General features: G+C 39.0%; 1 protein-coding gene across 1 annotated transcript in view; it reads left to right on the top strand.

Annotated features, from left to right (window-relative positions):
• The first annotated feature begins 652 nt into the window (after positions 1 to 652).
• The window catches only part of gbe1b (glucan (1,4-alpha-), branching enzyme 1b), a 73,214-nt gene continuing 60,074 nt past the window's right edge, over positions 653 to 13,792 (top strand). Inside the window, exons 1-2 of the mRNA XM_069707374.1 lie at positions 653 to 821; positions 10,195 to 10,364. Of these exons, the coding sequence (XP_069563475.1) occupies positions 724 to 821; positions 10,195 to 10,364 (268 nt within the window). The 5' untranslated portion in view covers positions 653 to 723. The remainder of the gene's footprint in view (positions 822 to 10,194; positions 10,365 to 13,792) is intronic.

Here is a 13,792-nt window from a genome sequence, read left to right as displayed (position 1 = left end):
GCTTAGTTACCACAATAACAAGAAAAAAAAGCCACCAGACATCAATGTTTTTGGTAAAGTTTGTTTTGTAATTAACTGCAATAAACATCCATTTTGAATCGTCCGAAACATATTGTATGTTCAATGTACTTGAATATTTGTTGCAAATTTTAGAGGATTTCTGGCAACAACTATTAAGATAGTGTGTCCAATGTATGGACCTGCTAAAGACAAAAGGCAATGAGGTCCCCAAAATGTTTGGAATCATCCTTTATGGCATTAAAAATTCATATAAAGTCCATGTTAATATGATCAGTATTCGTCAATATACTGGATGTCCTTTTCTGGACCAATACTGTACCACATGTTTGTGTTGTGATCATTTTTTCAGCAGAGGAATTCTTTTTTTTTTGGAGCAACTGATATCATGCAGACCCACAGCCTACAAAGCCACATCTGTACACAAACCCTCATCTTCCTCTGACGCGCCAGATGCGTCCTGCGCTGTCATCTTAAAGTGACACATCACAGCACGGCGTGCATTCAGCCCTCTCATCTCTGACCCACAGGGAACAGAGCTTTTTGTGATAGGACGGGCTCGGCAGAAAGCACCCTGATTCGCTGTGGCTTATAGATACCACAAAAAAAAAAAAAAAACACGAACACGATATATGCCCGTCCTCTGTTCGTGTCCCTGTACGGTGCGCAGCAGTCGGTGCTCGATTGGTTTCGTCTGCAGAAACCATGGCAGACCGAGAGGATAATGTTTCAATTCCGGGGTTCAGCTGCCTTCTCCAAATGGATCCCTTTCTCAAAGTGTACGAGAAGGACTTCACGAGGAGGTAAAATACGGCTCAAACGGCGGTTTTATACACTGTTTGTCGCCCGAATCCGCCCCGGTCAGGCGAGTAAAAAGCCCGGCTGCCACTGGCACTCCTGTCTTGACATGAAAACACACGACTAACAGATGAAAAGCGATTTGTTGCAACACATCCAAGGGTCACCTTCTGCGTTCAGGTTTGACAGTATGCAGAAGGAGAGGTCGCATAGAGCTGCGTTTCCTGCTCATGCACAGTCGATTGCTTTTATTCCCCCACCCCACCACCTTCCCCCCTTTTATCCCAGCCTGTTGGATAAAACACGTGTTTCGAGGGTGAGCGATGGTCAGCTTGTGCCAAGTTGATGAACCTGAAAGTTTAAATTGTAAGAGAAAAGTTGCTGAAAACGTCATTTCGAGTCTCTGCTTCCTGACGTGGGTTTTGTCAGGCAGGTGTCACCACGGTGCATTTTATTCACAAAGTACTTTTATGGATCGCCTGTGGTTTGAAGGCTAGTCATTCACCATTATAAAAGCCTTTGCTTCCAGTAGCCCTCATTGTCACCCTTTCTTGGATCCAATAGTGTGTTCCTGTTCTTTTAAAGTATAAGTAACCGGTGAATAACCTGTGTTTAGAAAGGCTACAATTGTGAGGTACTTCTAGTTTCCCCTTGGAAGTCCACGGCAGGTGCAGGTTCCTTTCAAAAGCTTCCGGTTCCCGAGACTCCCATTGAAATTCTGTAATGAAATTGTAATTGAATTTTTTTTTTTCCCCAGAAGTTATCAAGGTTTTGCTTGCTAAAGTCACTGATTGACAGACATGTGGTGGAGTCCGGTTCCGTCTGGTGGTGACGGCCAAAATCCAAAATCGATGCTTCTTAACAGCCGTTCACAAACCAAAGGCTGACATCACTGTTGGTTGTGTTAAAGTCAACAAATTGCTTACGATTAAACAAGTGTTTTCTAACCTTTCTGGCTTCTGTTGTCTTACAAACAGCAGTGTGCAGTTGGGGACACATTTCAGAAGGCCTTGTTCAAACCAAAACCGTTTTATGTCGTATCAAAATTGTATCTGGATTGATTTTTGAAAGACAAATGAGATAGAAACCTCATTTTGGAGTTGGTTTTAAGTGCGAATTTAATTCGACCTAAAACGAGGCACTACCGGTGCATCTCAGTCCGGGCGCTCTGGTGGCTCATATTGGATTTTTTTTTTTTACCTCACTCGCAATGCAACAAACAATAAGGACATCTTTTTTCTGTGGGAAAAGAATCTACGCTGCCACTAGCAGAGTGCTATCAGAGAGTGTAGATTTTGGCGCTATGGAGGACAACAACAACTGCAGCAACAACAACAACAACAATCCGTTGAAAGAGACTGAAAAAAATGTTGTCTGCAGGCCCTTCGCGTCTGTGTTGGAAAGCCGCTTCATCAGATGCAGATAGTTTGATGATACTGGATACACCAAATCTCATCCGCTCACTTGAAAATAAAGCAATCTGTCCCATCTGATTTGTAGAATCAGCCTGATTAAACGTATGAGTTGTTAACGGTTCCACTAAATAAGGATTTAAAAAAAAAAAAAAAATTTAAACATCCAAACTTCTCACATTGTTTACTGTTAATTATTGTTCAAATGATCCAACATCTCACTAAAAATCAAGGATAAGAGAAATGGTTGAAAAACAGAAATCCGATTTGTGTATCAGTTTTTTGTTGTTGTTTTTTTCCTTCTTCGTTCCCTCCCTTTGACAGCCCCTCAGCCCCTCAGCTTTACCTGCTCTCCCTGTTTATTGAACTGGATATAACTTGTCTCCAACTGCAGTAGCTACAGCATGCTGCTTACACACTGATGCTTCAGTGATAGAAATCTAATGATATAACATTAATATATCGGTCAACAAGATGAAATGGATTCTTTCACTTTAGTTCTTGAAGTACATTCCTACTTCAAAACGTCGGTAGGATCTTTCATGCGGGACTTTGATTTGTGTTTCATATTGCTGTATTCATACTTATAATCACGAAAAAGATCTGAATACGTTTCTATCCAGGATAAAGGATCAATGAACCAGGCAGACTAACATATTCAGCTAAACAACTCGTCCTGTGCTCCTGCACTCTCTCTGTGACCAGAGGATGGAGAGCGAGGGGGCCTTTTGGTACTTTTTGGGATAGTGCACCCCCACCCACTTCAAACTGACAACAGCCTTTGCTTTCTATTGGCCTGGCTCCTCATTGAAAACATTTTTGTTTCTAGTTTGCCTCTTTAATGTGTCTAGTTGTTATTAGGGCATTTGTTATTCTCCAATAAGCTTTAACAGTGGACTAATAGCCAGCTGGGAAGACACGCTGCAGCATTTGACTTTTTTGTTGTTTTTTTTTGTCTTGTCTTGTCTTGTTAAAGGCGCTGCTATATACCAGTAATCCCTCATGTGGTTTGCAGTATGTTGCAGTTTCCTCCTTCAGCCTTCATTTGACCTCCAAACAAATTCAATATCAGAGTCCAAGTCTTAAGTAGCTGTCCTTGTGTCTGTGTGTGTTTGTGTGTGGTGCTTGTGATTGTGCAGTGTGCGCGTATATGGTTCAATAGTGCATTTATTAATCTTGTATTATGTTCACCACAAATCCAATCACACTTTTCTGCAGTTGCCAAAAGTATGATAGTTTATCGTAGCAAACTACACATAGAAGTACATTCCACGATGTTTTGACCAGACTAACATATGCTTGTGTAATGCATCTTTTTAATTTGAGTTATACTGTATATTTACGCCACTAAAGAAAAATCAAAGCCAATTAGTATAACAGGAGGTTCACTAAAATATGTCTTGACAGCTATGTTTGACATGTGTAAGTTATAAATGAAACAAAGTGCTACTTTATTGTGATCAAAACTTTTCATGGACTGCAAAATAATCTATTTTATGTACAGCATTCTTGCACTTTATGTGCTGGATTATATGCATTTGTTTTGCATATTTTGTGGGGCTTATTTTAACATGCCAGACACGAGATGTCAGCTCAAAAAACACGTGTTAATTATTTGAGACAAAATATTTCAATCTTAAAAAAACAAACAAGAAGTTTGATTAGCTGAAGTTAAGTGCATAGACGTTAGTTTTTCTAATTAGTGAACTCAGACACCCGCTGTCCTGTTTATTCTTTCTGTCAGTTTTATCATCCAAGTGGTGCCGAAATAATGCAATGAAAATTTGCAGGAAATTATAGAGTGGATATTTGCTTATTGTGACCACGGAAAAAAGTAAAAAAAAAAAAAAAAAAAAATTAAGTGCTGTTTAAATTAGAGTAGTAGCTTTTAGAGACATGGACAAAAAAACATGTTTAAAAAACAAAAGTGATGACCTTGAGTCTACACTAATCTCCAAAAGTAAATAGACACTCTGTAAATCAATAGATTGTACTTTGTCACATTAAAAAAAAAAGGAAAAAAAAGAAGTAACTTAATGTTTGTTTTTAGTTTGTGATTTTGATGTTGTTGTTTTGGTTTTTTTAAACTAATGTGAGTATGTTTTTTAACCTGATAAACTGACTAAAATAGAGAAAGGGGCTTTAAAAAAAAAATAACTACAGTGACTGTAGCAACAAAATATTTTGGTTTATATGATTGCAAAGCTGACTCTATAACCAAACCCTTTTTGGGTTGGAAGGGCGTCTGGCTCACAATCAGATTTTGTAATTCCTGAGGTCCATTCTCACCTCATGTCAAATTAGCCTTACCTGGTGGATGCCTTGTTAAAAACAAATTTGGTGTAATTTTTTCTTTCTGAAACTGACTGATAATGATCTACAGCTCGCATGACGGTATCTGCCCTCCGTTGGCTCGCACCTGAAACTTGGCTTTAAAATTCTGCTTAGGGGCCATATAGTTTTATCCATTTTCATTACCGTGTCAAATCTTGTTTTATAATGTGGCGGGTAATGGACCACCTGCTTTGTATTTGAAGCATGTGAGTGGTGCTCTAGCCTTGCAGAGAGATGAGTATGTCAGCTCCATCTCAGACACAGCTTGGGATTTCTTGGCTTCACCGAGCCCTAGACGTGTCTCAAACACCTGTCCCGCTGATGGAATTTGAACATAAATTATTTTACATATAGGATCACTGCTGTGTGAAGGTTAATTCTTGTTAAGCCCCTGGTGTTCTAAGGCCCAGAGTCCAAACACCGTATCATGAATGCAGGCACAGAAATCAAGAGCTTTCTCAGACTGCGGTGTCATGCTGAGTCCTAGTGCTGAGAATTCAGATGGCTTATCAGAAAAAGACCTATGACCACACCGCCTGATTTGTCCAATTTCACCACCACGGTATGGCTCAAGGCTGCCCAGATCTCAGGTTTGTTGAACTTTGGTTCACACCAGATACAGCCGTTGTGCACAGACAGATACAATTATCCCAGCAGATTTTGCAAGTCTCACATTCTAACTATCTAGCCTGGTGATGCAAGGAGCTCTCATGTTTTTTCATCTGGATGCTAGTTTTCAGATTGATCGTGAAAACGCGCATTGATGCTGCACGCAGGTTACAGCCCCAGTAAGCAGTGCTGTGTTGATATTCTTCATTATTTACCCTTCCTGTTGCGCAAGTCTGCAGGAAGTGCTGCTAGGATTTTGCAGCTTGGGGCAACCTGCATCTACTAAATTGGACCAAATGAACGTAGGGAGCTTCAGGATGGTTGCTTATTAAGGGGAAGAGTTTTTGCAACGATTTGAGTATGTCATCACAACTCATTTCAAAGTAAAAAACACAGCAATCGGTTTTCTGCTTGCGATGGTGATGCAATATAGTCAGACCAGAGATGATTATTGACTTTGAAGTGATGACTGAATGTAAGTGCTCTGACTGAATGAGCTCAACACGAAGAAGGGAATCAAAGGTGAAAAGGAGAGAAATTTCACATTGTTGGTTAATAGGAAATATTAAAATGACTGGAGCAAATGTCTGATATGGTCTTTTGCATAATAATGAGTTAATGTTTTATGTACCCTCTTTAAAAACAGCTCCAGCGTTTATTTTTCAGTCCCTTTGCTAAAGGGTCATGAAAATATGAGTTTAGCAGGGAAATTTAGCTTTCATCAATCAGCCCCTGCAAATATCCAGGTCTCTCTTTAGCCTCATTAACACACTCAGTCAGGAAGGACATTAATGACATTATTTGAAAGTGACCTTGCTTGCCGATATGGAAGCCCTTTAAGCGAGGAAAAGATTTTTCTTGTGTTTCTCCACGCTGTTGCAGACGGTCTTGACACCTCAGTGCTTCAGCTGTCACCATCAGTCATACACAACACAACAGACCTGAACGCTCACTCTAAATTTAGATGCCCAATACAGTGAGTGTATGGAGAAGTTTTAGAGTCCAGCTGCTCTGTGGGAAAAAAAAAAAGAGTAAATATTTTAAAATGGATGCTGTAATGTAGTAAGGATGTCAAAGTAACAGCCAGATGTCAAATTGAGTGTGCATGAGTGTTCAGCCTCATTTTGATGACAATAACCCACTTCATAGGGCCCTATTATATTAATTCAGATTTTTTTTTTTTTTTTATCTGAAGGACAAATCCAGTTCCAATCCATTCATCTGATTAAATGGTTCTGTCAGATGTGATTTACTTCAGTACAGTGAAGGGCTGCCTTCAAATTTGATTTAAGTCAAAAAATACAACTCATGTTTCATGTTGTGTAAACATGTCTTCTTTATACAATTTAGATTTGTTAATTTATTGAACTCTTTTGGTTGTTGTTTTCCGTTCCACATTTAACTTGGAAGAACTTGCAGTAGTCACTGTGTATCAGAGGCAGTAGAAAGACGTCATGTCAAGCCTTTTAAAAAAAGGTTCTCAACGCAGGCCATGTTTTCTTACAAAATGTCCAGTGAGACAAGTCAAAGAGACAAATGTCAGAGGGGAAATATTAGTTGTCTTCCTCTGCTGGTGCCAGGCAGGGGAAGAGCTCGGCCATTTAACTTGCAGTCTTTGTCTTCAGATCATCCAGCCTGGACGCCACGCTGCTCTGCTTTTCTGCCCACTCCCACTTCAGTCTTCTGCAGGGTTTGTTTCTTTTGTGGCCCTGAAGAGGGGATATCTTCTGCCACTGGAGATGATTGATCCTCAACTGCTTCTTACTGTGCTTCAGAGCTAAAGTCAAGTTTCTCCAGCTGTTTCCGAGCCTCTTTTCTTTTACTGAGAAGAGTGTCCACCAGCTGCTCTGCTTTCTTGAGCTTTGGTCTTTCTTTAACGATCCAATTTTCTCCTGTGCCCTTTAGTCTAAATTTATGACAACATACAAACATTTCTACTTGCATATTTCTGAAGAACAACAGTGGATCAACATAATTTAGTTTGAAGCCACCAAAAAAGCAGAACAAGCCCTGTCTCCATTTAGTTAACTGAAACTTTGAAGAAATTTGTCTGACCCTGAACTAATTGACTTTGACAGAAGGTTGATAATGTTGCTGTGTGTAGTAATGTATCAGTAAGGGTAATATCTCAGTTGTACCATATGACTTTTTTTTCCCCCAGTATCTGTGTGGATAAAGAGCAGTTATCCACACCAAGAGATAAGAGATCCAGGACAGCAATCTGTTCCTCACATCTATAATCTCCTGCTGTTATATTACCACTGAATAGGATACAGGACAAAACTATTTTGTTATTTCAAGGTCCAGGGATTAGTAGTGTCTCTGGTTGTATGCTACCTGACAATGAGCCATTCTTAGTGAAACTGAAGTATCACCTTGTTCTTTCGAGAATTATTTCATACAGTTCATTCATGTATCAGGTTTACAGCTGATCTTTTATTGTTGTGTTTTATAAAGCTGCTATAATTAATGTTTGTTTTTAATTAACAATGTTTTTTTTGGTGATGAACTGCTGTTACTCTCAGATCTATGAAGCATTTTAACATGGTTTACTGCATTGTTTTTTTTTTTTATGGTCCGACACTTTACTGTTTTTTGTTCAATCTTTAGATTTTAAAGATGGTAAATCACAGAAAAAGGTCAAACATTTCCGTAACCTACCAAGAAATGTGGTGGCTTCAGATTAAAGCAGAGAGGAAGACAGCAGTTATGAGCAGAACTCCAGGTCTGCAGTTGTATCACTGACTTGCCTGCATTAGAAATTCAGAACCAGTAGTTGAGAAAAAACAGCGGTTGCCATATGCCATTGAGATTGTCTAAGGCTCTGCTCTGTCCAGCTTGATGGGAGGGTGCTTTACAGCCAAATGTTGCCTTTGGATACGATGTACAGTCACATGCTTGAGATTGTAACAAACTGAAGAATTTGTAAAGAAGTAAAACAGGTGGGAATGGATATAGATGTTGCACCAGTGCCAGGTTGGACAGGGAGACTGACAACTTCATCCAAACAAATTTTGGAGACAAAAATGGAGGACAGTGAGGTTGCTGGCACGCTGTTTCTGTCTCATGGTTAATAGATGAGTAAATGGAAGTTTTTAGTCTGTCCATACAGTTGCTTGACAACTTTCTGAAGTGAATTGTCTTTCTAGCTACAGCCTATTTGTGATGTGTAATCTGACCCCATCTCCTCACTGTAACACATACAGGAGATGTGTGGGGAATACTGCATCCTCCTGGATTTTGGCTTCATATTCCCTCTGGTCAAACTTCCTGGAGCTCATTTTTCATAATCATAGACGTGACTTTCATGCCTATTAATCCAGTGGCAGTGGAGCTCTGCCTTGATGCGAATCCTCCCTTTGTCCTTCCTTTCAGCATATTCTTGAAATGGTGACAAAGTGGCAAAGGAGGCGTGTGGCAGCATTGGTTGGACTTTAAAGGTTTACATTTGGCAACCAGTGTCTGTAGCCACTATGCTCAATACAGGGAGCAGCTGTTGAGAAATCGCACTGTTACTTCAGCCCATCATTACTAGCCCCAGGGCATTCACAGGCCAGTCTGAGCTTGGCTTCAGGGCTATAGGGGAGGGAGGGCACTTAACTCTGCTGGCTGAAAAAGGCTTTCTCTACCAGAGGGAATCTGTTATGGACACCAGCCTGGCTGCAGGAACTTAAGTGAGATAAATTGCAAAGTAGTTGGTCTGTGCTTTGCAGCTGAAGGTAACAGACAGAGGTTTATCTCCCAAGGATATGCCTGTAGTCACACAATCTTGAAGCAATGGAGCAGGTTTGGTTGGAGAGGTTGGTCCTCAAAAAGATAACGTTAGCATGGAAACATAAAGATGCAGGAGCAGGTGCTAGCCGCTACATTGCATTAGTTTAAGAAATTCTGTAAATATGTGCAAACTTAGGAAGACTTTCAAACAAAGGCAGTGCATATATGTTGAAATAGTTAAACATGCCTCATACATCTTTTTTCTGGTAGGTGTTTATTTTAGCGGTAGAACGACAGGTGAAGTAGTTCCTTTTTTACAACTCTGAACATTTTCATTGAAAGCTTGTTGCTGTTTGTGTTGTAGCTAAATTCAAATTTGAAATGCCTGTTTCAGTAATCATTATTCAATTAAAGCAATTTAGAAATATATTTGCCAAAGCAGTAAGATATATTTTTGTTTGCGTTGCAGCGGCATTGACCATTCATTTCACCACGTACTGTATTGCTATAAATAGTTGTCCAAAGCAATAGCCAGCATAATAGTAGCTAGCATTACTGGTGACTACTTATTAGTATCTTCTTGCATCCTGATATTTTGTGTGTGTATCTGTCAGTATCTTGTGTAATTGTAAGTACTTCCTGAATTAAAACTAACACATGAACACACAGGGCGGCGCAGTGGTTAGCACTGTCGCTTCACAGCGAGGTGATTCTTGGTCCGATTCCCGGCCTTGGGCCTCTCTGTGTGGAGTTTGCATGTTCTCCCTGTGCCTGCGTGGGTTCTCTCCAGGAACTCTGGCTTCCTCCCACCGTCCAAAAACATGCAAGTCAGGTTAATTGGTGATTCTACAAATTGCCCTTAGGGGTGAATGGTCTTTGTTTCCGTCTGTCTCTGGCCCTGTGGTAGACTGCCAACCTGTTCGGGGTGTAGCCTACCTTTGTCCAAAAATTAAGCTGGCATAGGCGCCCCCCCCTGACCCTGTTCAGGATGAAGCGGGTATAGATAATGGATGGACATAAACAAACAATAAATAAATACATTTTAAACAAACAATACTTAACATTATTTTGTTGTTTTTGAAGACTCAACCCTAAAATAATTAAATACACGATAACAGTTGATGTTCTGAAAAATGGAGGAAAATGCTATGAACTGGAAGCAGAGGAGAGTTTGATGCAATAACTGAAATCAATTCAACGTCAGTGAATGATGATGTTCTCTATCATTTTGGATGTATCCACCGCATTGTGTATCCAACGGTGGATTTTGCATTCATGCATTTTTTTATGTGTTCCCTGTTGTTTGAAGGTATGAGCTGCTACAGAAGCAGCTCCTCCAGCTGGAAGAGGCGGAGGGAGGCTTTGACCAGTTCACACGCAGTTACAAGACCTTTGGTGTGCAGCGAGAGCCTGACAACAGCTTGGTCTTTAAAGAGTGGGCTCCAGCTGCTGAGGCGCTCTTCCTCACTGGCGACTTCAGTAAGTAGCCTGAAGAGAACTGTTGGCTCCTGAACAACATGGCACCAGTGTGATGTGTGTAATGTCCAGGTTGTTTCCTCTGATTCTTACTGAGTTTTATTGCTTCTCAGTTATTACCCACCCTTGAGTGTTCTGTGTTTTTAAGGTGCTACAAGTCTCAGAAAATGAATCTCATACAGATATGAACAACTGGAAATTGTAGCTGAAAATGATATGGATAACCACGTAGTTATAGTTTTTTTTGCTATCAGTTCATTTGCGAAAAATAATGAGTCAAATGTTTTTTAGGAAATCTTCCTTTTTGGCCCAGCAGGCATCCTGATGGTGTTTTAAAGGAGTCTCAGTAGCAACATATTGGCAATTAAAAAAAATGTAATACTAAAGAGCAAATGACACTTTAATATAAAGTTGCTTACAGTGTTGAGACCAAAAGAAAAAAGAGATTTCAGTGCAGACAGAAAGGTTGCATATCTTCATGGTGTATTAAATAAGAAATGTGACATTTCTGCACTCCTGAACACAAAAGGGCCAAAAATTAAGAAAAAGCACAGCGTACTGTGGTACAAAGATATCATCCCTTTTGATCAACCAACCTGGGAGTCGGAAATGTGCACGATATTGATTACAGTGGATAAACTTGCATACTGAGGGAGAATCTTTTGAATGTGGGAGTGTTTGTTAATATTTTAGTAGCTGGTTATTTCATCATCGCCTGCAAAGTTGTTGAGAAAGTGCAACCTCTGTGTTTGCACTGAAATCTCAAATCCCTCTGGCCCCAACTTTGAAAGTAATTTCAGGTTCAACATTTTTGGGTGTTCTTTTCGCTTAGTGTGTGTGCTGTGGAAATACAGCAAAAATAATGTATGTTTATCATCTTTAACTAGATTTAAATTAGACACACTCCCATCTATTAAATATGAGGTCATAGATCTTTGTTTTCTTTCCTTCATTTATTCCTTTAATTTAATGAACACTCTCATAATGTCTTTATTATAATTATTACTACTACTACTACTACTACTACTACTACTAGAACAACAAGTATTGTAATGGAGGGTTGGTTGTGAAGGCATTAAAGTAATTCAATCTTTCAGGACAATTTAAGCCTAAACCCACTGAGGTTTTGATCACCACCACAGTAATTCATAATCATTATGTTTTACAGTTAACTGGTAAAAAACGGCATTAAAGTGTAAATAACGTGATTCTTTCTCATCATCTCATTCAATGTTTATTGTCCTTTGTTGTTATTGTTCTGATGGCCCAGTGGCTAAAGGCCCTCGACACACCTGCCATTAACATCCGTCCTGGATGATTTGATCACAAGTGCTCAGTACTCAGTCTGAAAATTAAATGAACAACCTGAAAATAAGTAGGTAAAATAATAAGTAAAAGAGCAAGTACAGAAACAGCAAGGGAGGTGTTTAAGCAACATTCCTTTAACATATTGAAATATCTTTGCTCACTGCAGCATCATTTCAAATTGACATCTATGAGAAATTCATGATGGATTTCAAGATTGTAAATGTCTGGACACAGAACAGTGAGTTTGTAATTCATAACCCGAACTGTCAGATCGTCTCCCAATGTGGTCTGAGCAGATTGAATATCAATGCGTCATCAACTCGTCCTGGGTGCTTGCAAACCTGTACTTTTAGCTAACCACTTGTGATCTGATCGTCTAGGACGGCTGTCGAGGGCCAAAGACACTACTCCACTCTACTCCACTCCGTGTCTTGTTATGTGTTGGGAAGTGTGACAACATAGTGACTTTTGTTGCACAGATTCACATGTCAGGAGTGATATATTAGTGTAATTGGAAAACAAAAAAATACAATAAATGGAATGATGAATTGTAAAAACGTTATTATAAAGAAATATAATGATAAATACGAATTCAGGCCTGTAGACATTACATAGATACCGTTTGCCAGACCACAAAATATACACTTATCTCTATGCTACAGTCATTCCAAACCAACAGCCAGTAGGTAATGATATTGCTTATAGTAATTCTGCTAGAAATAACAGTAATACCCTCAGATTACAATTTGTTTGTTTATTGTCCGTACACATTTTTTGTGCTAGTTAGTTCCATTTCTGCCATTACCGCTTTCCATATTTTTTCTGTTCCCTTTCCTTTTTTAATTATCTTCCCAGGACCTTGGGCAGCAGCTCAATTTCAACATTCAATTCTGTGAGAGATTACATTTTGACACGGCTCAGTCATATTATTTGATTTCAATTTCATAGTAAATGTGGAAACAGCCCCAGCAGCCCCAGTCATGAATATGGTGCAGGTTTGGATGCATGAGGCCCTGTTGTTGCTTTTTTTCAGAGGAGTTTAAGCAAAGGAAAATAAATAAATAAATTGTGAAACAATCTGACTTTGTCTGCCTGTGAAAAATGCCGGTGTTGTGCCCGGTCACTTCTAGAGGATCTCCTGTGATTCATTTGCTATCCTGATGTTGTTTTTACTCATGAATAGCAAGCAGATGTGGATTAAGGAATAAAAACAACATTCTAAATTAACATGCCATGGTGGTCACTTTATATTCAATGTCTAATACGTTCCTATCAGTCAGTAACAATCGGCAATGTGGTATCATCAGATTATGAATGCGACACTTCTCTATTGTTCCAGCGGAGATCAAATTTGATGAGCATGAAGTGGTATTTTATCAGTTTTTCTGATTGAGCCTGCTGCTTTATTTACTATTGCAAAAGTCAGTTTACAGGAGGACACTGAAGAAAAAAAACCTAAAATTACGGTCACATACAAGCTGTTGTTAACACGGCAAAGTGGCAACACGCTGCTGTGTTGTATGAAACGTTGTATTCTTTTAAATTGAAAATATTGAAATACCCTGTGGCTGGATTTTGAAGATTTTTGACTTTGGCAACTACTTGTGGTGAATTAAAATAAGCACAACACAAACCAATTTATAATTTTTTTTTCTTTAAATAAAAACTGCTACTAAACTGATTTAGAAGTTATTTATATTAATTAATGATATTAGTAATTATAAAACTGATACAAAAAAATACAAAATATATATCATCATCATATGTGTGTGTATGTATATTTATGTATATGTGTGTGTGTGTATTTCTTATTTTGCCTTTATTTGATGTGGCTGCTGACATGCCCCCCCGATTCCCCTGAAAAAAATATATTTCTGTGCCTTTTCAAATTACTCAAATTAAAAGATCTTAAAGTGAAAAATCATTCTTCAAAATGATGTGCAGCTTAAGACAGATTCAACTTGTCACCACTTTTAAAGAAAGAAAAAAGAAACTGGATTTAATACCCATAAAAAAACTAAATTAAATGTGAATAAAATGGCTACATTACAGTAATGTTTACTACGCCTGCAGGTCTGTGACCAATTCACAGCAAAAGAGAGCGACGGGACCAAAGACAGTCC

Source organism: Brachyistius frenatus, unplaced genomic scaffold, assembly GCF_029030835.1.
Source record: "Brachyistius frenatus isolate BFR_SWC_R1_liver_20210118 unplaced genomic scaffold, ASM2903083v1 Contig_68, whole genome shotgun sequence".
Lineage (NCBI taxonomy): Eukaryota > Metazoa > Chordata > Actinopteri > Embiotocidae > Brachyistius > Brachyistius frenatus.
Note: the sequence above shows the minus strand (reverse complement) of the source record. Positions and strands in the feature narration are given on the sequence as shown.